The 27302-nt window shown below is 39.2% G+C and overlaps 2 protein-coding genes across 4 annotated transcripts in view; one reads left to right on the top strand and one right to left on the bottom strand.

Annotated features, from left to right (window-relative positions):
- USP50 (ubiquitin specific peptidase 50) overlaps positions 1-16205 on the top strand; it is a 43485-nt gene extending 27280 nt beyond the window's left edge. Inside the window, exon 7 of the mRNA XM_058427208.1 lies at positions 15795-16205. Coding sequence (XP_058283191.1) covers positions 15795-15980 — 186 coding nt within the window. The 3' untranslated portion in view covers positions 15981-16205. The remainder of the gene's footprint in view (positions 1-15794) is intronic.
- A 657-nt stretch (positions 16206-16862) lies between these two features.
- The window catches only part of USP8 (ubiquitin specific peptidase 8), a 74786-nt gene continuing 64346 nt past the window's right edge, over positions 16863-27302 (bottom strand). For all 3 annotated transcript variants that reach the window (XM_032174091.2, XM_032174090.2, XM_032174092.2), the window contains 8 exons: positions 26576-26656; positions 25936-26198; positions 23564-23776; positions 22202-22412; positions 20552-20788; positions 19417-19559; positions 17911-18043; positions 16863-17731 (listed from right to left, as the gene is read on the bottom strand). In XM_032174091.2, coding sequence (XP_032029982.1) covers positions 17546-17731; positions 17911-18043; positions 19417-19559; positions 20552-20788; positions 22202-22412; positions 23564-23776; positions 25936-26198; positions 26576-26656 — 1467 coding nt within the window. In that variant the 3' untranslated portion in view covers positions 16863-17545. The remainder of the gene's footprint in view (positions 17732-17910; positions 18044-19416; positions 19560-20551; positions 20789-22201; positions 22413-23563; positions 23777-25935; positions 26199-26575; positions 26657-27302) is intronic.

Raw genomic sequence — 27302 nt, 5'->3', positions numbered from 1 at the left:
TCTGGTTATTTTGTAGAGCTTTTGTTTCTTCCTCTCTTGCTGTCTTTTGTGATTTGATGGTTTTCTGTGGTATGATTTGAATCCTTTCTTCTTAGGTTTTTGCTTTGTGGTTACCATGGGGATAACATAAAACATCTTTTACTTATTACAGGCTATTTTAAGCTGATAACAACTTAACATTTTAATAGCAATCAAAAACTATACTTTTACTCCCCCTCAACATTTTATGATTTTGATGTCAAAATTTACATCTTTTTGTAATTTGATTGATACATTAGCTTTAGTACATCCATTTGAACTGCTTTTATTAATCCATTGTGTAACTATCTATCATTTCTCCTGTTGCTGGGCAGTTAGGTTGTATCAAATATTTTGCTTTTAGAAACAGTACTGTAGAATGCATCGACAGACACACACTTAACATGTGAAATTTGTTTTTGTATATGTGTATGCATATGTATGTTTTACCAGACAAGAGAACTACAGTCCTAAATTTCTCCTTTAATCTATTAATGCAGTAAATTACATCAACTGATTTATTCCTTAATTTTGTTTTTGCTAAAGGTGTTTTAAAAAAAAAAAAATATATATATATATATGTATATATATATACACATACATATTTTACATCTATTATCACAATTGAGAAAGTAACCTATAATTTTCTTTCTTAAACTGTCCTTTTCTGTTTTGGGGGTCAATCTTATTAGAATAAGCCTCATAGTCTGGGCACAGTGGCTCACGCCTGTAATCCCAGCACTCTGGGAGGCTGAGGCAGGCAGATCATCTGAGATCAGGAGTTTGAGACCAGCCTGGCCAACATAGTGAAACCCCGCCTCTACCAAAAATACAAAAATTAGCCGGGCGTGGTGGCACATGCCTATAATCTCAGCTACTTGGGAGGCTGAGGCAGGAGAATGGCGTGAACCCGGGAGGCAGAGGTTGCAGTGAGCCGAGATCGCGCCACTGCACTCCAGCCTGGGCAACAGAGTGAGACTCCGTCTCAAAAACAACAACAACAACAACAACAACAACAAAACACAAGCCTCATAAAGTGAGTTTGTCACTCTTTTCTCTGGCACAGATTGTATAAAATAAAAATCTGTTTCTTGAAAATCTGGTAGAATTAAACAGGAAAACCATCTGGTCTTGGAGTTTTGTTTTTCTTGGTGGGTAGATTTAAAAATACTGACTCAGGCTGTTTTAGCCATTATAGGTCTAGTCAGGATTTCTATTTCTTCATGTTTTTTAAAAAATACTTTTTTTTTTTTTTAGACTGTGTCTCTCTCTTTTTCCCAGGCTGAAGTAGTGGTGCACAATCTCGGCTCATTGCAACCTCCGCCTCCTGAGCTCAAGTGATTCTCCCATCTCAGCCTCCTGAGTGGTTGGGACCACAGGCCCAGCTAATTTTTTAAAAAAATTTGTAGGCCAGGGATGGTGGCTCACGCCTGTAATCCCAGCACTTTGGGAGGCTGAGGCAGGTGGATCACGAGGTCAGGAGATGGAGACCATCCTGGCCAACATGGTAAAACCCTATCTCTACTAAAAATAAAAAAAAATTAGCTGAGTGTGGTGGCATGCGCCTGTAATCCCAGCTACTTGGGAGGCTGAGGCAGGAGAATCACTTGAACCCAGGAGGCGGAGGTTGCAGTGAGCCGAGATCACGCCGCTGCACTCCAGCCTCGTGACACAGCGAGACTCCCATTTCAAAAAGAAAAAAAATTGTATAGACAGGGTTTCTCCATGTTCCTCAGGCTGCTGTGGAACTCCTGGGCTTAAGCAGTCGGCCTGCTTTGGCCTCTCAAAGTGCTGGGAATACAGGTATGAGACACTGCCCTTGACCAAAAATAAACTTTATTGAAGTGAAACATATATACAGAAAAGTACACAAACCATGAGGATAAAACTTGATGAATTTTCAAGTGAACATACCCATGTAACCAGCAGAAGAGAGTTTAAACAGAATGTTGCCAGCACCCTAACTGCACTTGTACTGCCTTCGAGTCTGGAAAACCACTGACTTCTGGCAGGACAGATTTATAGATTTTTGCCTGATTTTATGCTTCGTATAAATGGAATTGTACAGTATATCCTTTTTTGTGTCTGGCTCCTTTCATTCAAAATTATGTAATGTTCATCCATATTGTTGTTTGTATTGTAATTTATTCATTCTCATTGCCGTATAGTATTCCATTGTATGAAAATACTACAATTTAGTAATTCATTCTACCATTCAAGAACTTTTGGGTAATTACTAGCTTTTGACTAATGCAGAGAGGGTTGCTATAAACATTCTTGTTTTTTGGTGAACATAGTGTACACAATTCTTTTGCGTACATACCCAGGAGCGAAACTCCTGGTTCAAAAATATGCATATGTCTGGCTTTAGTATGTACTGCTCAGTAGCTTTCCAAAGCGACTGTACCAATTCATTCCCCCACTAGCAATGACTGGAAGTTTCAGTTGCCTTAAATCCTTGTTAACACTTGCTAGTCTTTTGTTCGTTTTGTTTTGGCCTTTCTGGTTACCCATATAGTAGAATGGCATTGTGGTTTAAATATGTACTTAAATTTGTATATTTTCTTTTGTGAAATGCCTAAACAAGTCTTTTGTTCTTTTTCCTATTCTGTGGCCTGCCTTTTTCTTATGGAATTATAGTTCTTTTTAAATCTTGAGTGTACATTTTTAACTTACCTTCTGTGGCTTGATTCTTCATTCTTTTTTTTGAGATAGAGTTTCGCTCTTGTCTTGAACTCATGACCTCAGGTGATCCACCTCCCTCAGCCTCCCAAAGTGCTGGGATTACAGGTGTGAGCTACTGCGCCCGGCCTACTTTTTCATTAAATATTTTAAAGATATATCCATATCGTTGCATGTGGTTATAATTTCACTAGCCCATGATGTATATTTTGTGAATATATCATAAATTATCCATTTTCCTGTTGATTGACATTTCATTGTTTCCAGATTTTTGCTGGCGTGAACAACATTATACGGACATTCCTGCATATATACGTGCATAAGAGTTTCTCTCATGTATATACTGAGGAGTGAGGTCACTTAGATCATAAAGTATGTGCATGTTTAACTTTCTACAAGTGATTATACCAATACATACCCCTACCAGGATCATCAGACTTCTTAATTTTTGCCATCTAATGGATATAACATTATCTCATTTTAGTCTTTCCTATTCTATGAAATATTTGTCTTTTGCACATTTTCTACAAACTGGCTTATTTTTCTTCGTATCGATTGGAAAGAGTCATTTCCATGTTCTAGATCCTTGTTATATGTTACGTGGGTTAGAAATAACTTTTCTGTTTTTGGTTTGTTGTACATGATCTTTTTGTTTCCCAACTTAAAAGAAGTTCTTAGAGATAGTTCACATACCACAAAATTCACCTTAAATGTGTTCAGTTGTGTTTTTTGTTGTTTTTGTTTTGTTTGTTTTTGAGACAGAGTCTCACTCTGTCGCCCAGGCTGGAGTGCAGTGGTGCGATCTCGGCTCACTGCAACCTCCGCCTCCTGGTTTCAAATGATTCTCATGCCCCAGCCTCCCGAGTAGCTGGGATTACAGGTGCACCACCATGCCTGGCTAATTTTTAAAAATATTTTTAGTAGAGATGTGGTTTCACCATGTTGGCCAGACTGGTCTGGAACTCCTGACCTCAAGTGATCTGCCCATCTCGGCCTCCCAAAGTGCTGGGATTACAGATGTGAGCCACTGTGCCTGGCCAGCTCGGTGGTTTTTAGTACATTCACAGAGTTGTGCAGTTATCACCACAGTCCAGTTTTAGAACATTTTCGTTATCCCCAAGAGAAACCCTGTAACCCGTTCCTTCTCCCCCAGTCCTTGGCAACTACTAGTTTTCTTGTGGGTGCTCTCTCTCGCTCTCTCACTCTATTTTTTTTTTTTTTTTTTTTTTTAGTCTTTTTTTGTTTTCCACCCTGGGGTGTGGTGCCTCGGTTTCTTTTCACTGCATCTTACGTCCCCCAGGTTCGAGGGATGGTCCTCCCTCCGCCTCTTTTTTTTTTTTTTTTTTTTTTACAGAGTCTTGCTCTGTTGCCCAGGCTGGAGTGCAGTGGCATGATTTCAGCTCACTGCAACTTCCGCCTCCCAGGTTCAAGGGATTCTCCTACCTCAGCCTCCCAAGTAGCTGGGACTACAGGTGTATTTTTGTATGTTTAGTAGAGGTGGGGTTTCACCATGTTGGCCAGGCTGGTCTTGAACTCCTGACCTCAAGTGGTGCACCCACCTCGACCTCCCAAAGTGCTGGGATTACAGGCATGAACCACTGCTCCTGGCCTCTACTTTATATTTCTATAGATGTGCCTATTCTGCATATTTTTAAAATTTTATTTATTTTATTTTTTGACACAATATCTCACTCTTGCTCAGGCTGGAGTGCAATGGTGCAATCTCAGCTCACTGCAGCCTCAACCTCCCAGGCTCAAGTGATCTTCCCTCCTCCCTCCCTCGAGTAGCTGGGACCACAGGTGCGCACCACCATGCCCCAGTAATTTTTGTGTATTTTGGTTGAGATGGGGTTTTGCCATATTGCCCAGGCTGGTCTCAAACTCCAGACGTCAAGTGGTCCACCTGCCTCAGCTCTCCCAGGTGCTGGGATTACAGGCGTGAGCCACAGTGCCTGGCCTATTCTGGGTATTTTAATAAACAGAATCATAGAATGTATGACCTTCTGTTTTTATTTTCTTTTATTCAGTGTAATGTTTTCAAGTTTCATTCATGTCATAGCATGTATCTGTACTTCATTCCTTTTTATTGCAAAATAATATTCCATTGTATAGGATATACCACATTTCCTTTATCCATCCAGTGATGGACATTTGGCTTGTTTCCACTTTTGGCTGTCATCAGTAATGCTGCTATGAACATTTATGTACAGAATTTTCTGTAAACATGTTTTCATTTCTCTTGGGTATATACCTATGCGTGAAATTTCTGGGTCATATGGTAACTGGTTAATCTTTTGAGGAACTGCCAAATTGTTTTCCAAAGTGGCAGCAGCATTTTACGTTCCCACCAGCAATGTATGAGGTTCCAGTTTCCCCACATCCTCAACCAAACTTGTTACTGTCTCTCATTTTTTATTCTATCCCGTACAAAGTAGGTATGAAGTGGTATATCATGGTTTTGAGTTGCATTTTCCTAATGACTAATGATGTTGAGCATCTTTTCAAGTGCTCTCTCTCAAGTTTTTAAAATAACACTTTGCAAACATTCAGAAAATCTGAAAGAATTGTACAGAGAACATTGATGTACATTGGCTGGGCACGGTGGCTCACGCCTGTAATCCCAGCACTTTGGGAGGCCAAGGCAGGCGGATCACAAGGTCAGGAGATCGAGACCATCCTAGCTAACACGGTGAAACCCGTCTCTACTAAAAATACAAAAAAAATTAGCCTGGCATGGTGGTGGGCGCCTGTAGTCCCAGTTACTCGGGAGGCCGAGGCAGGAGAATGGCATGAACCCGGGAGGCGGAGCTTGCAGTGAACCGAAATGGCACCACTGCACTCCAGCCTGGGAGACAGAGCAAGACTCCATCTCAAAAAAACAAAAAAACAAAACATTGGTGTACATTGGTGTACATTTCAGCTAGATTCAGTTATTAACATTTAGCAGTGTATACACTTGTATTACTTTCACTTTCTCTGTATATATATGTGCACATCTATACACATGTATATCTAACTTTTTTTTTTTTTTTGAGACAGAGTCTCGCTCTGTCGCCCAGGCTGGAGTGCAGTGGCGCAATGTCGGCTCACTGCAAGCTCCACCTCCCGAGTTCACGCCATTCTCCTGCCTCAGCCTCTCCGAGTAGCTGGGACTACAGGCGCCCGCCACCACGCCTGGCTAATTTTTTTGTATTTTTAGTAGAGACAGGGTTTCACCGTGGTCTCGATCTCCTGACCTTGTGATCCGCCCACCTCGGCCTCCCAAAGTGCTGGGATTACAAGCATGAGCCACCGCGCCCGGCCGTATATCTAACTTTTTGCTGAATTATTTGAATCTTGTATCATGACACTTCATAGATCAAAATACATTTCTTAACCACATTCTTCTACATACCCACAATAGCAGAATTATATGTAAGAAAATTTAAAATTCTATCACTCATATTCATAGATTCATATTAAAATGTCAATTGTCACAAGGTTTTTTTTTAGTAGCATTTTTTTTCTAAGACCAGAATCCATCCAAAATTTACAAACTGCATTTGGTTGTTGTATTTTATAGTAATTGCTGACAATCAAGTTTTAATTTGGTTGGAACATCAATCTTTTCTAGTTAGTCCTTTTCTGTGTCTCATTTAAGAAATCCTTTCCAACCCTGCAATTATAAAGATATTTACCTATATGTCTTCCAAAAATTTAAATTGTTTTACACTTCTGACAAAAATGTAGTATAAATTAGGGATTCAATTTCATTTTTCTCCATATGAATAACCAAATGTCTCAGCCTCCTCTTTTCCTCAGTAGCATATAATGCTGGTTTTCCTATGCTGTGTGTGTCTGTTGGTCAATTTGTTCACATTTGGGCTAATTCCATACTGTATTAATTATAGCTATAAAATATTAAATTAATATTAATTGAATTAATTCTTAATTTAGTTTATGAATATTAATTATAGCTATAGCTTTGAAATAAATATTGATATCTGGCAGAGCAAGAACCATCATTATTTCCTAAGTCATTACCATCACTTTATTCTTATTCTTCAGGAGTATTTTGATTATTCCTGGCCCTTGTCAATTTCTGTAAAAAATATAGGTGTGAGTCATGTATTTCTCTTCAGTCATTTTGGTAACTTATTCTCCAGATATTTGTCTATTTCATCTAAGGTCTCAGTTGGCTGCCATAAAGTTTTTAGGGTATTAACAATAAATTTATTCTGGATCTGTAGCTATTACATGTTTTTTCATTTTTAATTTTATCATTGACTTGTCTCTTTCTTTTTTTTTTTTGAGACGCAGTCTCGCTCTGTCGCCCAGGCTGGAGTGCAATGGCGCGATCTGAGCTCACTGCAAGCTCTGCCTCCTGGGTTCAGGCCATTCTCCTGTCTCAGCCTCCTGAGTAGCTTAGGACTACAGGCGCCCGCCACCACGCCCGGCTATTTTTTTGTATTTTTAGTAGAGATGGGATTTCACCGTGTTAGCCAGGATAGTCTCTCGGTCTCCTGACCTGGTGATCCGCCCGCCTCAGCCTTCCGAAGTGCTGGGATTACAGGTGTGAGCCACCGCGCCCGGCCGCCTTATCTCTTATTCTCTTAATCTTATTATTGACGTCCAAGTTACTATTTTTGAGAGAGTCTCACTCTGTCTCCCAGGCTGGAGTGCAGTGGTGTGATCTTGGCTCACTGCAACCTCTGCCTCCCAGGCTTGAGCCATCCTGCCGCTTCAGCCTCCCGAGTAGCTGGAACTACAGGCACAACACCACGTCCAGCTAATTTTGTACTTTTTTTTTTTTTTTTTTTTTTGAGACGGAGTCTCACTCTCACCCAGGCTGGAGCACAGTGGCGCGATCTCGGCTCACTGCAAGCTCCGCCTCCCGGATTCACGCCATTCTCCCGCCTCAGCCTCTCCGAGTAGCTGGGACCACAGGCACTCGCCACCGTGCCCAGCTAATTTTTTGTATTTTTAATAGAGACGGGGTTTCACCGTGTTAGCCAGGATGGTCTCAATCTCCTGACCTCGTGATCCGCCTGCCTCGGCCTTCCAAAGTGCTGGGATTACAGGCGTGAGCCACAGCGCCTGGCCTGTACTTTTTTATTTATTTATTTATTTTAATAGAGACGGGGCTTTGCCATGTTGCCCAAGCTGGTTTCAAACTCCCGGACTCAGGCGATCCATCTGCCTTGGCCTATCAAAGTGCAGGTATTATAGGCATGAACCACTGCAGCAGGCTAACATCCAAATTATTTTGTCTTAAAAGACAAACTTTTACCTTTTTTTTAAATCTTCTGTATTACATCTTTGTTTTCTGCTTTATGGGTTATTCCTCTTACAGTGTTATCTCTTCCCTCTACTCTCTTAGGGTTTATTCTGTTATATTTTAATGTTTTAAACTGAGTGTCCAGTGTATTAACACTCAGTCTATCCTTTAAGATATAAGCATTTAAAACTACAAGTGTCTATCTGCCACTTTCTCTGCCTGTCTTTTTTTATTATAGAGTATTTCAAACATATACAAAATTGGACAGCGTAACAAACCTCCATGCATCCATCAACTAGCTTGCTGAAGCAAGATATTTGAATATAAAATAAATGATCATCTTAATACTGACCCACTCTCTTCTTGGCACCATATTATTTTTAAGACATTCTCAGACATCAGTGCATCCCATGTTTTGATACAGTATTTTCATTACTATTTACTTCTAAGTGTTTTACTTTTATAATTTATAAAGTTACTTAGGAGTGTTTTTTTTAATTTCCAAAAGTATTGATTTTTTGTGGGGGTATCATTTTGTATTGACTGCTAATTGTATTGTGTTCAAAGACTAAGTTCTATATTAAACTAACTCTTTTTTTTTTTTTTTAATACAGAGTCTTGCACTGTTGCCGGGGCTAGAGTGCAGTGGCGCCATCTCGGCTCACTGCAACCTCTGCCGCCCGGGTTCAAGCCATTTTCTTGCCTCAGCCTCCTGAGTAGCTGGGATTACAGGCACCCGACACCACACCCAGCTAATTTTTTGTATTTTTAGTAGAGACGGGGTTTCACCATGTTGGCCAGGCTGGTCTCGAACTCCTGACCTCGTGATTCGCCTGCCTTGGCCTCCCAAAGTGCTGGGATTACAGGCATGAGCCACCGTGCCCGGCCTAAACTAACTCTTTTACATTTGTTGAGACAGTGCACTTCTATTTCAGGAGTCAGATACTTTATGTCATCTAAGTATGTATTATAAAAGCTGTATCTACACTAATATTTTTGTCTGCTTGATCAATAGTTGAAATCTTCCATTATGATGGTAGACTTGTCAAAACTTCCCTATAGTTCTGTCATTTGTTTTTAACAAATCTGTTCTGTTAGGTAGGTAGCAGTTTCAGATTATACAATTTGGGTGATTTAAACCTTTTTTCATTATAAAGTCACTCATTTACAATGCATTCTATCTTAGGGACCATTTTAGCTGATGTATAGCTACTTCAGCTTTCTCTTGGTCCTATCTACCTATGACAAGTTGAGCGTCCCTAATCTGAAAATCCAAAATGCTCCAAAATCTGAAACGTTTTAAGCACCAGCATGATGCTCAAAGGAAATACATTTTTTCTGAGTTCTAAATGTTATCTAGTGCATAGAACTGGATTTTTGTTGTTGTTGTTGTTGTTGTTTTGTTTTTGAGACAGAGTCTCACTGTGTCACCCAGGCTAGAGTGCAGTGGCATGATCTTGGCTCACTGCAGCCTCCACCTCCCAGGTTCAAGCAGTTCTCCTGCCTCAGCCTCCCAAGTAGTTGGGATTACAGGTGCGTGCCACCAGGCCCAGCTAATTTTTGTATTTTTAGTAGAGACGAGGTTTTGCCATGTTGGCCAGGGTGGTCTCGAACTCCTGATCTCAGGTGATCCGCCTACCTTGGCCTCCCAAAGTGTTGGAATTACAGGCATGAGCCACCACACCTGGCTTAGAATTGGATTTTTTTTTTTTTTTTTTTTGAGATGAAGTCTCTCTCTGTCGCCCAGGCTGGAGTGCAGTGGCATGATCTCGGCTCACTGCAAGCTCCACCTCCTGGGTTCATGCCATTCTCCTGCCTCAGCCTCCGGAGTAGCTGGGACTATAGGCGCCTGCCACCATGCTTGGCTAATTTTTTGTATTTTTGTAGAGACGAGGTTTCACCTTGTTGGCCAGGATAGTCTTGATCTCCTGACCTCGTGATCCGCCCCCCTCGGCCTCCCAAAGTGCTGAGATTACAGGCGTGAGCCACCGCGCCTGGCTAGAACTGGATTTTTAAAATCCAGTAAATGTTTGGTAAATGTAGTACATCCCATATATCTCAACTAGTAATAAATTCGGATTTACTTGTCATCATCTTCTTTTGTGTTTATGTTAGCCTTGTTTTTCTAATCCGGCAGTCCCCGACCTTGTTGGCACCAGGGACTGATTTTTGTGGAAGACAAATTTTTCCACGGACACGGTTTTTTTTTCCATGGATGGTGGCCGGGGCGGGCATGGTTTTGGGATTAAACTGTTCCACCTCAGAAAATCAGGCAGTAGATTTCCATAAGGAGCACGCAACCTAGATCCCTCACATGCGCAGTTCACAATAGAGTGCTGCTGTGAGAATCTAATGCAGCAGCTGATCTGACAGGAGGCGGTGCTCAGGCAGGTTTGCCGCTGGCTTCCTGCTGTGCAGCCAGGTCCTGAACAGGTCAGGGACTGGCAGCCTGGGGGGTTGGGGACCTCTGCTGTGTTGTTTTCCCCTGTTGTTCTTGCTGCTACTAAATTGATAAAGCTTTCTTTATTTTCCCTCTACAACTTTGGAAGCTACACATTTTGATTAGTAATTACACTAAAAACTACAGCTTCCATACTTAAAGCCTAAAGTTAATTAAGATCCTTACACTCTGCTCCCAAAGAAATGCAAGGCTCTTAGAACACTGTAATTCTGATCACTGAACTATTGTTTTCAGCATTTTTTGTTTTTGAGACAGGGTCTCACTCTGTTGCCCAGACTGGAGTGCACTAGTGCAATCAATCATAGCTCACTACAGTTTTGAACTCTTGGCTTAAGTGATCCTCCTGCCTCTGCCTGCCAAGTAGCTGGGACTACAGGCATGTCACTGTGCATGGCTAACTTTTTAATTTTTTTTAGAGACCAGGTCTCACTATGTTGCCCAGGCTGGTCTCAAACTCCTGGGCTCAAACGATCCTCCTGCCTTGGCCTCCCAAAGTGCTGGGATTACAGGCGTGAGCCACCATGCCCAGCCGGTTTTTATTCATTTTTTAATATGCCTCCAAAGGAGGCATTATTTATCATGGTTTTCTATGGTTCATATTGAGTTATATTTGCCCGGATCTTCATCAGTCTTTTTAGTTAATCGCTGTCTATTATGTATCACTTCTTCCTTCTTTATTGAATTTTTAAAATTCATGTGGCATATATTTCAGTAGGCTTTTCAGTGAGGGTCTGTTATCCTAAAGTCTCTCAGTCTTTGAAAAGTCTTTAGTTCACTTTCATCTTTGGGTGATAACTAGAAATCAAATTCTAGATTGACAGTTATTTTTCTCTATTATTTTGAAGCTACTGTATTGGCTCTGATTTCTATGGCTGTATGGAGAACTTCTACCAGCAGATTAGATTCTTGTGGGTAAACTCTTTTTCTTTTTGGTTGCTTTTAAGCTTTTTCTCTTTATCTATGTTGTTCCGCAGTATTATTTTTATTTATCCCTGGCTCGCTGCATTTCCTAAATGTGAAGATTCGTGTCTCATTAATCATTTTCAGCCATTAATAATATTGCCTTGCTCCTCTACTCTTGATTCTCTCCTCCTAGAACTTCTACAGGACATGTGCTGAATATTCTCTTTCCATTTTTCATGCCTCTTACGCCGTATTTTCCATCACTACTCAATTCTTGCTAATTTCCCCAACTTCATTTTATAGTTTATTTTTTTATTTTTATTTTTATTTTTGACATGGAGTCTCACTCTGTCACCCACGCTGGAGTGCAGTGGCACGATCTCGGCTCACTGCAACCTCCACCTCCCGGGTACAAGCGATTCTCCTGCTTCAGCCTCCCAAGTAGCTGGGATTACAGGTGCACGCCACCAGGCCCAGCTGATTTTTTTGTATTTTTTAGTAGAGACGGGGTTTCAACATGTGTGCCAGGTTGGTCTCGAACTCCTGACCTCATGGTCCACCCACCTCGGTCTCCCAAAGTGCTAGGATTACAGGCACGAGCCACCGCGCCAAGCCCAGTTTATTCATTCTCTAATTCTGTGTCCTAATATCTTCATTAAGTTAATTTCCAGTACGGTTGTACCTCGGTATCTGCAGGGAGTTGGTTCCAGGATTCCTTTGACTACCAAAATCCACAGATGCTCAAGGGCCCTATATAAAATGGTGTCTTTTATGGTGTTTTTTTGTTTTGTTTTTGTTTTTTGAGACAAGGTCTCATTCTGTTGCCAGGCTGGAGAGCAGTGGCTCAGTCACGGCTCACTGTAGCCTCGACCTCCTGGGCTCAGGTGATTCTCCCACCTCAACTTACCAAGTAGCTGGGACTATAGGCACGTGCCACTGTGCCTGGTCAGTTTTTGTATTTTGTGTAGACAGGGTTTTGCCATGTTGCCCAGGCTGGTCTACAACTCCTGGGCTCAAGCAGTCTGCCCACCTCCATCCCCAAAAATGTTGGGATTACACGTGTGAGCCACCATGCCAGGCCTGTAGTAGTATTTGCATGTAAACTGTGCACATCCTCCCATATACTTTAAATCATCTCTGGATTACTTATAATACCTAATACAATATAAATACTATGTAAATAGTTGTTACATTGTATTTTAAAATATGTATATTTTCATTGTATTTTTTCAAATCTTTCCCATCACATTAGTTGATTCTGAAGATGCAGAGCCCGTAAATATGGACAGCCAACTATGTTGTATTTCTCATTTCTGAAAATTCGATTTAGTTTCTAAAGTTTGTTTCCTTCTTCTAAATATATTTAAATATACTTTATTTGTAGCCTCTGCTTAATAATTCTATTATCTAAGTCCTTGGGGGTTTAAATCTTACTGCCTTCTGACTCTTATGATAAACCGTCCCCTTGCATGTTCTGTTTTTTTGAATTGTGATCTCAACTTCATTGGGGTTCATATGTGGATATCCTGCTAGGTCTGAGTTAACATGCAACAATCTAGAAATTCTGTTTCCTTCTGGCAACTGCCCTAGAAATACTTTTCATATTAAGTTCACAGGATTCTCAGACCACACGAGTAGTATAAATTTGAATCCCAAACTGGTGAGAAGGTAGGTCTATGGTGACAAATTCCCAGGAATGACTTTTATTCTCTGTACCATGAGTCCAAGCTAACACAAGCACTAGAGGGTGGATTTTTTTTTTTTTAATCCTTCCATTGAGGGTGAATGTCTTTAAAGGTCCTGGCTTTGTATGTGGATCTCAATCCAACTTCTCATCTTGTAGGGGGGCCTAAGACTTTACCTTGAGTGTCCTTGTGTGACCTTTAAAACCCGAGCATACTGGTTACAGAGACTAGGGACTGTCTTTACGCCCAGGCAGTCACAAAGCATAAACCACACACCATACTGTTGTTAAATTTCCTGTTTAGGACTCCGCCCACGCTGGAATGCAGTGGCACAATCTCAGCTCACTGCAACCTCCATCTCCCAGGTTCAAGTGATTCTCCTGCCTCAGCCTCCCAAGTAGCTGGGATTACAGGCACACGCCACCATGCCCAGCTAATTTTTATATTTTTACAAGAGATGGATTTTCACCATGTTGGCCAGGCTAGTCTCAAACTCCTGACCTCAAGTGATCCGCCTGCCTCAGCCTCCCAAAGTGCTGGGATTACAGGCGTGAGCCACCATGCCCGGCGGAACCTTGATCTTTTAAATGTGAATTTCGGATATTTCTATTACCTGTAAGGAGAGAGGTGGGAAAGATGAAGGTTGAAGGGAATACTGAATAAGTAACTCCTGCGTACTAGCTCTCAATACATGAGATGTTTGATAACAGCTATACAAAACAAGCCATGTTAATAGATGAGAAATTAAAGCTCAGAAAGGTTAAGTAATTTCGCTAAGGTCACAATGTACTATATTACATCTGAATTCACAGTTGAAATTAACTAGACAGATCCATTTTCATTCTGGACATGGTGGTGTATGCCTGTAGTCCTAGCTATTCGGGGGGCTGAGGTGAGAGGATTGCTTGCGCTTAGGAATTCATGTACAGCCTGGGCAACATAGCAAGAAACTGTTTCTAAAAATAAATAGGCTAGGTGCAGTGGCTCACGCCTGTAATCCCAGCACTTTGGGAGGTGGAGGCAGGTGGATCACTTGAGGTCAGGAGTTCAAGACCAGCCTGGCCAACATGGTGAAACCCCCTCTCTACTAAAAATAGGAAAAATTAGCTGGGTGTGGTGGTGCGTGCCTGTAATCCCAGTTACTTTTGGGAGGCCGAGGCAGGAGAAGAGCTTTAACCCAGGAAGCAGAGGTTGTGGTGAGCTGAGATCATGTCACTGCACTCCAGCCTGGGCAACAGAGCGAGACTTTGTCTCAAATAAAAATAAATAATGTTGGGAGGCCGAAGTGGGGGGATCACGAGGTCGGGAGATCGAGACCATCCTGGCTAACATGGTGAAACCCTATCTCTACTAAAAATACAAAAAATTAGCTGGGCGTGGTGGCGGGCACCTGTAGTCCCAGCTGCTCGGAAGGCTGAGGCAGGAGAATCGCTTGAACCCGGGAGGCGGAGGTTGCAGTGAGCCGAGATCGTGCCACTGCATTCCAGCCTGGGCGATAGAGAGAGACTCCATCTCAAAAAATAAAAAATAAGTTAACAAATAATCAATTTTCTTCCTCTACAGCAGAGGGTCAGCAAACTTATTCTGTTAAAGGCCAAATAATAAATATTTTAGGCCTCATAAGCCATATGGTATTGACTGCAACTATTCAATTTTACTGTTGTATCATTAAAGCAGCCACTGAAAAGTGTAAACAAATAAGCATGACTATGCTCCCATAAAACTTTAAGGACATTGACATTTGAATTTCATATAATTTTCACATATAACAATACTATTATTACTTGGATCTTTTCCCCAACCATATAAAAATATAAAATCCATTGCTAATGCATGGGTCTTGCAAAAACAGCCTGGAGTTGACCCACGGGCCGTGGTTTGCTGACCCTTATCATACACCATAACACCTCCTTGGAAGTACACCTCTCTAATGCCTTTGTTCCAAACAATACTGGGTTAGGAAAGACATGGAAAAAGGAAAATGAGACACATTATTTTTTGTACCCTATGGGTGATTGAGGGGTTGTTGCTACATAGCCCCCTCAATTTGTGCTGTAACAATATGCAGTTAAGATCCTTGTTCTAATGTTAAATGTCTCTTCTGTGGCTTATCCTAACTTAAAAAAAAAAAAAAAAAGCCATCTTACTTAAATGAACTTACAATTTTAAGACAGGGTCTCACTCTGTCACCCAGGCTGGAGTGCAGTGGTACAATCACGGCTCATTGCAGCCTTGACCTCCTGGGCTCAAGAGATCCTCCCACCCCAACCTCCCAAGTAGCTGGGACTACAGGTGTGCACCACTATGCCTAGCTCATCTTTTTTTGTTTTTTAAAAAGATATGGAGTCTTGCTGTTTTGCCCCGGCTGGTCTTGAACTCCTGGACTCAAGCAATCCACCTGCCTCAGCCTCCCAGTGTTGGGATTACAGGTGTGAGCCACTGTGCCCGGCCTGAATTATCTTCTTGTAAAATTTCCTTTAATGCTTAATAGTTGATGTATAGTATGTGCTAACTAAATATTCACTGATAAACATTAATCAGATGCTGCTAAATATTGTCTTTCTTTATTCACAGATGATAGTCAATGGGCACAACATATAAGTAGTTACAATGAAATGAGAAGCAATATAGCAGTCAGGCTATATGCATGATTTAACAACAAAATTATCACTTCCTTTCAATTTAGTATAAGGGACAATTTAAAAAGCATTTCTTGGCCCTATCATTTCTGTTCCAGTAGTTAGTGTTCATACGTGAATACTAAGTTTGACATTCCTTTCTCCTATAGAACCATTTTGGTGATCTGGATGGTGGCCACTATACTGCTTTCTGCAAGAATTCAGTCACCCAGGCCTGGTATAGCTTTGATGACACACGAGTCAGTGAGATTCCAGATACTTCTGTTCAAAATGCTACGGTGTATCTCCTGTTCTATAGCTGCCAGCCCTTTTCCATACCAATACAAAAGCGTTAAGAGCCAGGAAAATGGTGTTTCCTGAACACTGCAAAACAAGCAATCAGCATCTGGTGGTAGAGTTTTGCTTGGTCATTAAACTCTTAGAACTTACTTGCATCATTAACATTTTCATGCCTTGTGGGCATGTTATACAACCTTTTATCTTAAGATAAATCTGTCGTTCAGAAGATGGGTCTTGGTTCACTGAAAGAGGCAGTGTGAATATAATGCAATGCTAATGGATGGAGGCCTTCAAAACACTGCAATTATATAGTGAGTTCAGGTTTCAAAATCCAGTGTTTATCAGAAAATTTCCCATAATCATATATATTCAACAAATTATTTTCCAGATACTCATGAAGCTAAACAAAAATAATTTTTGTTCAAATGGCTCTGAGTTTAAGAATATGATTTGAATATATTTGATACAATAATTTAGCCAAGAAGTGGTCTCTTAGACTAATTGTAAAACATGAAAAGTTGTCAGCTTCACAATTTGAACCCCATCCTTTCATCTTCTCCCTGAGAGCCTGCTAAGGGTGGTCTCTTTCTGAAACACTTTTGGAATCTTATTTTTATATGGAGTGTTTTACTGACTACATATATAGCAACTGAGTCCCTCGGTTAAGTAAGTAAGTAAGTTATAAGCTCCTTTAACCCTCTTAATACATCACTCTGTAAAGATGTAGTTTATAATGCAGTTCACTTTGCAATCATGCCTGACTCCCGGCATTTTTACTTTAATATTTAGAATGAATATTCTCAATATGTGAGAATACTAGTCTTGAAAGAATGACTCTGGGTGTTATTATATAGCACGTGTGTGTATAAAATCTATGGTTTTATTGTCCTATATTTGATAATACAATATTAAAGACAGAACATCCACAGGGTTATAAATTATTTTTCTCATTAAGATTTTAATGTAGCTGTAAATGAAATTCTTGTTTTAAAAAAATTAGTTTCCATTTATTTTTTTAGAATAAAGATTTAGTGCACAAATACAGCCCAAAGCCAACAGAAAAATCGCTTTGCCCTGTCATTTCCCTAAGAAAGCACTGAAGTTACTCAAAATAGGCTGAAAGAAAAAAAGCAATCCTCTGAGTTCTAGGTTTCACAAAAGGACCACGTGTTAAACTATGTACATTGATCTGATGTGCAAGTATGCAATAAATATGTACACGTACATTCCTATCTGCTTTACATCATTCTAGAGTATTCATAGTATATCAAGATGGGATTTAGAAATGTGAAAAGGCTGTAACAGTGAAAAGGAAAAAAAAAGATACAATGGTTTTTAGACCAGTCGAATAATAATGCTTAGCTAGTTAATTATTTTAACTTTGGAGCAGACTAAAAAAGTTGTTTTGAAATAAATGGTACCTGTAAGTGATGCTTACTGCAATACTTGTTAAATGTTATTTGTCAGCACTGACCGGAATTATATAGTGCTAGTAACACAGCTCCCACTGTCCTGGAATTCCTCTAAACGGCCAGCTATAGCTACCATTATCTTGATAAGCATTTCAAGAGTTGTGTTGCTGAGCCTTTTAAAAGATAACTAGTTTATAACCTATGTCTCCTTATGTGGCTACATCAGTTACTCGTGGTCCCAGTGAAGTATAAAAGAGGATATAAGCTGCTGAAGATTTCACAGAAGAAACGGAGATATCAGAAACTTCATGATCATCAAACTTAAACCACCGTTGTCTTGCTGCATTTTTACAATAGGCTGTGTAGTGGCCTCCATCCAGCCCGCCGTAGTGATTCTGTGCCAAACAAGATAGAAAAATCAATTCAATTAAAATTGTTATTTAAAATATGCCAACAGTTTCAAAGCTTTATGTTGTTCTTACTCTTCCACGAGGTAGGAAACCACTTAAAACTTTTTGTTTCAAAGCAAGTTTAAAAAAAAAAAAAAAAGTCTTCAGTTCAAAGAGATACTTACTGAAACAGAAAACAAATTATATTTCTTCAAATTGTTCTTTGGACCAATAACATACTGTGACAAGTCAAGATTTTCTAACGGGAAGTCCACAGATGTCTGTAATTTTTGTTTCCACCTGCCATCGTAGGAAAAACTGCAGAACAAAACATTACAATTACACCGACAGAGGAAGATACCAGGATGAATCCTCATTCATTAACATCTAGATTTTTGGCCAGGACCGTAAAATCCATTTCAAATACAAAGACTTGGAATTTTAGTAGTAGAGGAACCTGTTAAAGACATTTGGCTTCATTTCCATTTTACAAACGAGAAAACTGAGGCACACAGATATTTAATGATGTGCCTAAGGTCAAACAGCCAGAATGGTAGAGGTAGGACTATACTCTGGTCCAGCTACAACTGCTACATGAGTCTTCTAGGAAGGTAAGACCCACATATTTATAATGCTGATCACCACAAAAGAAAGAATGACAGCTGCTCTCGAGTCAAGCTTGTACTTCAGAGGAAACTAGAGCCAGAAATTGAAAGTAGGGAGACTACTGACTAAAATAATGCCATTCATTCCATTATTCCGGCATATTCTGCTCCTTTAAACATCAAAACAATGATATCTTGGTTGGTGTAATATGGTTATTTCATAATTTTTAAAATATTCAGCATTAAAAATTTTAACAAATGTGTAATCACTTATAGAATGTTTAAAATGTGTAATCACTTATAGAATGTTTATACTTCCAGAATCCTCAACTAGGACAATGGAAAAAACTAGCTTAGAAAAATTTACACAAGAGAAATCTGAACATGTCAATTTGGAAATTAACATAAGGAACTAAGAATCTCAATACAAGATAAAACATTTTTAACAGAAATGCTTTTTTTGACAAAAATTACAGTTCTCAATAAAAAAGTACAACTTCCTTTAAAAAGTTTTTCAAATAATCAACTCAAAGTTCTTGAGTTACATGGATTATGTGAAGACCAAAGAATAAGCAAAAGATTTGGTTCGTGTTTTATAACTTGTCATTATTCTTTCTATTATAGGACTAGATCTTTTCCATCAATTGGACAAATCTGGACGAAATTATTTCTGTACCTAATGGTATCATTAACATATTTTATCATTAAAATACTTTAAAAATTATAAATTCCATTTAACACATAACTAAGTCTGTTATATTTTAGTGTGCTGTTTGAATGTTACATTTCATGTGCTAATTTGTTTGAATTATACTGTAACATTTTTATACATTTTCACTTGATGCTTTGTAATTATTTAAAATTATAAGGAATTACATGAAATAGTGGTATTGTCATTTTGCTCTGGTATTGAAAACAGTGAGGTGAACTAACAGTCTCATTTCTGCTTTATTTCCCTAGATCTACTGTAACCAGATAATTGTCCTTTGTTATGTACCCATGGCAGGAAGTACAAGTATAAATACACAGAACTTAAAATTCCCTCATTTAATTTCACTGAACAGGAGGACAAACTTTCCCCTTTACCGTTTCAGATGCACTAAAAGCACAGGTGGTAACTTCCAGATTTCTATCTTTTTTAGAGAATCCCGTCGAGCTCTGCAATGACTGCAGTAAAATCTGTTGTTATCTGTGAGTTTTTCTTCTTTGGAAAATAATCTAAGGCAATCCTGGCAGAAAAAAATAAGCAGCAGATACTCGTTAATTCGTTTCTTCAATAATGTCAGAGAGCACCTATTTAGTCAGTCACTCTGCAGGCACCAGTGATTCAACAGCAATCTACACAAAAGAGTTCCTGCCTTCCCAAAGCTTGTGATCTAGTGAGAAGCACAGACAAGCGAACAGTGACAGCACAGGGTGTGGTGAGTGCTACCTACAGTGTGTTGTGACAGGACACAGGAAAGCCCCTGACCTGGTCAATCAGGGAAAACCTGTTGGAGGAAATGACATTCTGGAGGTACTTTAAGACTAAAGGTATCAACAAGCTTTTATATAAGAAACATTGTTGATACATGGAAAACAGGATATTTATTTGATATCCCCATGTAAAGCAAATGCTTATGAAAAGTAGGCCTAAGTTAGTCAACAGACAACTTTCCAAATTATAAAACTTTTTAAAAACATACTAACAAACAATTCTGAAAGAATATTTAATAAAGGTATCTTTAAAAAAGAAATTTCTAATTCTTTCTAATCTACATAGGCCTAATTATAAAACAGAATTTATATTGAGTTTTACCGATAAAAATTTTTTTTTTTTTTTTTTAAGAAGGAGTCTTGCTCTGTCCCCTAGGCTGGAGTGCAGTGGCGAGATCTCAGCTCACTGTAAGCTCCGCCTCCCGGGTTCATGCCATTCTCCTGCCTCAGCCTCCTAAGTAGCTGGGACTACAGGTGCCCACCACCACGCCCGGCTAATTTTTTCTATTTTTAGTAGAGATGGGGTTTCACTGTGTTAACCAGGATGGTCTCGATCTCCTGACCTCGTGATCTGCCCACCTCGGCCTCCCAAAGTGCTGGGAGTACAAGGCGTGAGCCACCGGGCCCGGCTCAGTTTTAATGATAAAATGTTTATAAGGGTAAAGACCAGAAATTTACATCTCTATATCCATAAAAACAGCATTTTTATCCAATAAATCATTTTCTCTTTACATCTTAAACTTACCTGTAATGTACATTTACTTGTGGATGCTAGCGGTAGAGACAAATACATGAAGGCCTCAAATGTCCTAGACTTTTTGTGACATGTGAGGCACTGTACTGTAGATTTGAATTGACCCTGAAAAAGTGCAACAATAATAGACTCATTGAGCTGCTTGTGTTTCTGCCAGGCATGTTCTGCAGCTTTAAAGTCATCGAGATGATCATTATTTTCTTCTTTATGTCTCTTCCGATTATCAGCCTGGAAATAAGATGATTTAAGCTCTATATTAATATCTCAAAGGCAACACTTAAATATAAATTGAAAGAATAAAAGTGAATACAAATACTTGGCAGATTTAGAAACACCTGTAGTTCTCATAAAGGAGTTCTGATCTCCTTGAGTGTGGCAAAAAATAATTCTAGCCAAAAATATAAAAAAAAACCAATTTATTGAAGGAATGTGACTTGTTGAAATTTCCCAAATTTTTATTTAAAAAGCTGAAAAGGGCCAGATGTGGTGGTTCATGCTTGTAATCCCAGCATTCTGGGAGGCCAAGGCAGGAGGACTGCTTGGGGGCAGGAGTTCGAGACCAACTTGTGCAACACAGTGAGATCCCCCCCCATCTCTACTAAAAAAAGAAAAAGCTAAAAAGTTTGGTTTTGAGAAAAGATATCCCACATATAGCTGGGAATTAGGGCTACAACTGGACAGATATGATTTTGTTGCCCTAGCCTCTCTCTCTCTATATATATATGTGTATATATATATATCTGTTTAGTGGTTAAGAATAGTGACCCCAAAAGTATGTGAGACAAAAAGTGCTAAAAAGTTGTAGTATATAAATGGAGGGTGGTCATTTATGTATACATACATGCCTTTATAATAACTAGTCACATGAGTCATTTGGTTACATGTAATAATTTTTTTTTTTTTTTTTTTTTGAGAAAGAGTCTCACTCTGTTGCCCAGGCTGGAGTGCAGTGGTCACTGCAATTTCGGCTCACTGCAACTTCTGCCTCCCAGGTTCAAGCGATTCTCCTGCTTCAGCCTCCTGGGTAGCTGTGATTACAGGCACATGCCACTGCACCCAGCCAATTTTTGTATTTTTAGTAGAGATGAGGTTTTGCCCTATTGGCCAGGCTGGTCTCAAACTCCTGACCTCAGGTGATCCACCAGCCTTGGCCTCCCAAAGTGCTGGGATTACAGGCATGAGCCACTGTGCCCAGCCAAGTAATTCTTATTTTAGAAGGATGTATAAGAATAAAGGCATGTTCCACTTTAAGGGACTGGGAAAAAGAAAAGAATAAGGGTATGTACAATAACATATACATATTATATAAACATAGCATACAATAAAAATGCTCAAACTGTCTATAATCTTTTATAAGATAATTTATGATTTTACTTTCACATACATGTGGGTCACAAACTCCAATAACTATTTTAACATTTGCGAATTTCTCAGCAATACTGCTTGTTAATTAGTAAATACCAACTGTATATGCTTCAAATATTACACTTACCAGATGTTTTATAATTCTCTTATACAGTCACTATTTGAATAAACAAGCACTGAACTATCACCAACTAGAATTTTAAACTGCTATAAAAATACAGTGCTACTGAGCAACCCTAAAGAGTCTCTGCAACTTAGAAAAATCAAATTTCTTACTTTATTTAGATCTTCATGGAGACCATCCATTAGGAATAGAAGCAATTCTTGTGAATCTTGCTGACTGTATCCTGCAAACTGGTCATTGATCTTCCCAATGGTGATTTTAAAGTCTTTTGGACTGATATATCTATACTGTCCTGTCCACAGGGCTTTCATGATTATACCAAATTCTTCTGCCACTTCACCTTTATGCCCCAACAAATTTGACCTGTGCAAATAAAAGTTACAAAAAACAATAAAGGAAATTTAAAAGTTAAGCAAGGTACAGTGGATTCTTGATGTCAACATGAAATTGTTCACATACTGTAGCACTACATTAAACTACTTATTTGCAGGCTTACCACCAGATTCTCATCTGAGTCTGACTTGCTTACATCCCTTCAGCTTCCTTCTTTTGGCTGCAAGCCCTGCATCGTCTCCTCATCATCAACAGGCTCCAGTTCACGACAGCGAGGTTCTGCCTTCTGGCACTGCTCTCATCCTGTCTGTCCTTTACTAATCAGAGAAGGCTTTACTCTTTTTTGAGATAGAGTCTCATTCTGTCACCCAAGCTGGTGGAGTATAGTGGCACAATCACGGCTCACTGCAGCCTTGACCTTCTGGGCTCAGGTGATCCTCCCACCTCAGCCTCCCAAGTAGCAGGAACTAGAGGCATGTGTCACCACACCTAGCTAATTTTTGTACAGACAGTTTTGCCTTGTTGCCCAGGCTGGTCTCAAACTCCTGGGCTCCAAGTGATCTGCCCACGTCAGCCTCCCAAAGTGCTAGGATTACCAGTGTGAGCCACCATGCCCAGCCTTCATTATTCCTAAGGATAAAGATATTTTCCTCTTTCCTAATTTGACTTCTCTGGAGCTGAGTGGTAAGTACCATGGTTTGAAAGGTAAAATGGGTTCTTGATGTCAACATGAAATTATTCACGTACTGTAGCCCTACACCAAAATGCTTACTTATTCATAGGTTACCACCAGATTCACTTCAAAGATTCCAAAATTCAGGTGTTGCCAATGTGACAGGATTAACAGATGGGGCCTTTAAAGAGGTGATAAGGCCATGAGGGCTCCCTTCCCTGGTGAATAGGATTAGGTGCCGTTATTAAAGGGCTTGACAGGAGGAGTTTGTCCTCTTGCCCTTCTACCTTCTACCATGTGAGGATACAGCAAAAAAGCTCACCAGATGCCGGCACCTAGATGATGGCCTTCCCAGTCAAGAACTAAGAGAAAATAAATTTCCATTCTTTACAAATTACCTAGTCTCAGGTATTTTGTTATAGCAGCAGAAAACTAATGGACTAAGACAGGAAATATGGTTAGATCATCCTTTTAGCATTATAATGCAAAAAGTATGACATTTATTTACCTGTTAATATCATCCTGATAACAGTTTCGGTTGAAATAATCAGCCAAATGTGGAGCATTACATAGGCACTGCAATATTGAGTTCATATAACAAGTATTTCCTAAGTTACGAAGTCCAGTAAGAGCTGGTCCAGAACCTCCAAAAACAGGATTGAGGTTCCGAATCTGAGAAGCAGAAAGCCTTGAGATCTCAGCTTTAGGATAACATGTTGGCCTGAGGAAGAAAAAGGATACAAGATGTCTTAAAATGCTGAGCATATGAAATTAAGGTTCTATACTATAAATGGCAGCAAACTGTAGCACCTGTACCACAGACATCTTGTAAACAGTTAATATGTTAACTCATAAGATGCTGGGCCTTCCAGGACATTTAATATTTAGGTTAACATTAGTCATACGACTAAGGTCTGAGACCTTCCCATGAAACACATAACCTCTTAATGTGGGTCATGGTTCTTAGAGACACCTTGAGATAGATAGATTATCTCACTTCTCATGAACTAGGAGCTCTAGTAGAGAAGCCTCTTTTAAACTCCTTTAAATGATCCCTGGAAGTTTGGCATTATCAAATGTTTGAACTCACCCAGAATGCCAAATGAGGAATAATAAAAAAACAAAAAACCATACTGTGGAGTAGATATCAAGGGAAGCAGAGGTTATTTGGGTACTATTACTTTAGAGTGTATTGACTATCCACGGATGGATACACAATTACAGTCGAAAAATACAGTTCCAGCTGGGCACAATGGCTCATGTCTATAATCCCACCACTTCGGGAGGCCGAGGCAGGCAGATCATCTGAGGTCAGGAATTTGAGACCACCCTGGCCAACGTGGTGAAACCCCGTCTCTACTAAAAATACAAAAAGTAGCCGGGCATGGTAGTGGATGCCTATAGTCCCAGCTACTCAGGAGGCTGAGGCAGAAGAATCGCTTGAGGAGGCAGACGTTGCAGTGAACTGAGATCATGCCACTGCACTTCAGCCTGGGTGACAGGGTGAGATTCTGTCTCAAAAAAAAAAAAAAAAAAAAAAATTCCTTAGTTGCACTAATCACGTTTCAAAGTAGACACAAACCATACCGGACAGCACAGATATAGTACATTTCTATCACTACGGAAAGATCTGCTGGACAGTGCTGGGGCAGAGAATGCCTTCTAGACTTCTGTAATATGGTGTATTTGATTTATATGTGGAACTACTAGAACTGCTCAAGCATAAGGAAAATCTTAACTGATAGGTCTTTTTTCTGTTTTAATTAATCCTTAACATTCTTCTACCCCTAAAAGTCACACTGAGAACAGATTAAACTATATTTCCATCAGCTTTTCTTTACGTGTTCTCAGGTGCATACTTGCGTGCTTTTTCTGTTCAATATATAAAAAAATACACGAACAGCATATAGTCCTTAAAACATTATCAAATTAACACTTTACTAAGAATGATGATTCAAGAAGAAATTAAATCTCACTAGTTATTATAATGAACCCTAAAAGATTAACTGAATTTTTAAAAGCTCCTTTGAATAAGTCTGCACCTGGCAGGGTAAGTTCTCAGAAAAAATTTCAACTTTCTTAGGATGTGTTCAACTTACTTAGGATTAGGCTTAAAAGACAGCCTAATTAAAATTCCTTAGCAAATACAAGTATACAATAAATGGGAAAAAAAAACCATTTATTTATACTTCCAACTATTGCCCCCCTCCTCCCAAAAAAGTAAAGATTAGAAGTGGTAAACAGACTTAAATCATCTCCTCATAGCCCTATCAGTCGTAAGCTAAGAGGATTCCAAAAGGGACGAAGCCAGAAGTATAGCTAAATGAAACTATTTTGGGAAACCTAACCTATTGGTCACTATTTGTAAACAGAATAGCAAAAATACAATGAAGGAAAAAGGAACAGAATAAGGATTAGAGGATGATATAATACTAAAGTGCTTGTTATTTTAATACTATAGGAAAACTTCGCTTACATTATTGGCTAAGGGAAAAAAAAGTTTGGAACTTGAGTGCTGTAATAAGGCAAGCTCAATATTCCTGAAAATTATGGTCCTCAAAGGGAGATTCCGGGACCACAGGAGGTCTATGAAAAACCTGAGGGTACTATGGCATGAAACTGTAAAACATAACAATGATTTTATATCTACATTAACACTTAAAATAATCCTCTCTGGGATGATATTAAGTGAGCACTTGGGAGAAAAACCAACAACATTTTCTCTATTCATTCGTTTTGTTCTCTGTGGTAAATAATAACGGCTGGTATAGCCATCCACAGAAATTTCCAACTCCCTGACACTAACATGCTGATAGATTCAGAGTAGAAATTTTGAAATACAGCACATTATTTTAGTTCTAGGAGTTAAGATAAACATACTTGTTTTCCCGATTAACCGTTGGAGTTACTGTTGGCTTCCTCTTCTCTTCCTCTTGAATAGCCTGGGTTATATCTGGGGAGGAGTAGGAGCGCTTCAGTTTGGAAGGTTCCCTATCCCGCTCAGCAGGAATCTGTGGCTTGGCTTTATGAGTTGGAGGGGTGGAAGGAGGTGCAGATGAAGGAGCCATTTCCGGTGGGTACATATGAACAGTGTTGGTGGGTGAATGATAATAACGAAAGGTTCCAGTGATTGGGTCAAGAAACTTAGATGGAAAAGAAAAAAAAAAAAACAGGTCAAAAAACAAAAATAAGCATTATATAAACAAAGAAAACACTCCAAAGTATTCTGCTAAATTTACTTTTGGATTAAAATAATTCGAATAAAATGGTGATAAACTTCAAACGAAATTTAGTTTTAAAGTAATACACCATTTCTAAATGATAAATGCCAGAATGCTCATATATTGTAGCCAGCATCTCAGGTTGGGTATTGAGAAATCTCATCCTGTTATAATTAGGGGAATAAGCTATGTTCTCTATAATGGAGAAATGGAATTGACTCTGCATTACAGAAGGTGTAAAATAAACAAACATTTTTTAGGAACACAGTGGCTATTTTACTGCTAATTCTGACTTTTACCTTGGCCCAGCCTGAAGGCAGTCCTGGTACGATCCTCCCCATTTCTTCACTTCGTGCTCTTGTCAAAGGTTCTCGTTGAGCCTAATTAAAATAAAATAAAAATTAAAAAAAATTTTTAAAAAATCTGATTTTTCAATTAAATTTTGTCATATAAAAACTTAAGCTACTTGTACCAAAGAATCAAAAAACCTTGCCTTGGCTGCCCTTCATATTTTAAAAAACAGATTCAGAGATGAAAAAAATTATCTTTTTCTCAAAGTCCAAATATTACTATACCAAGGTGTAAAGAGGTATGTCTAAGCCTGTAATGATAGCAGGTGGCAAGGTGGAGGTAGATGGCCTTCTGTGGTAGTTCACGGGGAGGAAGACAGTGGATCCAAGCAAATAAAGGCCACATTCTTTTTTTTAATTTTGCATCTCAAGGTGTTTTAGTCAAAATTTTTTGTTTTAGTTTTCCACAGCAAACGATTACATAAAATATAAACCTAATGTATTCTTTAGGACTAAGTGTGCCCTTTCTCTGTATGCTAAGAGGTGTAAGTAGAGAATAGACGTTACAGCATCCTAGCAAATGAATATTCACAAGAAAGGCTACAAAATTTCATTATCATGGCTTATTCTAAATCTACCTAAAGTCATCTTGCTCTCCTAACATTTCTTTTTCTATATTCATTCATCCCACAAAATACTGATGAAATGTTATATAAGTAAAAACAAACCAATATAT

This window comes from Hylobates moloch, unplaced genomic scaffold (assembly GCF_009828535.3).
Source record: "Hylobates moloch isolate HMO894 unplaced genomic scaffold, HMol_V3 SCAFFOLD_14, whole genome shotgun sequence".
NCBI lineage: Eukaryota > Metazoa > Chordata > Mammalia > Primates > Hylobatidae > Hylobates > Hylobates moloch.
The sequence above is the reverse complement of the archived record's forward strand: the minus strand, read 5'-3'. Positions and strand labels throughout refer to the sequence as shown.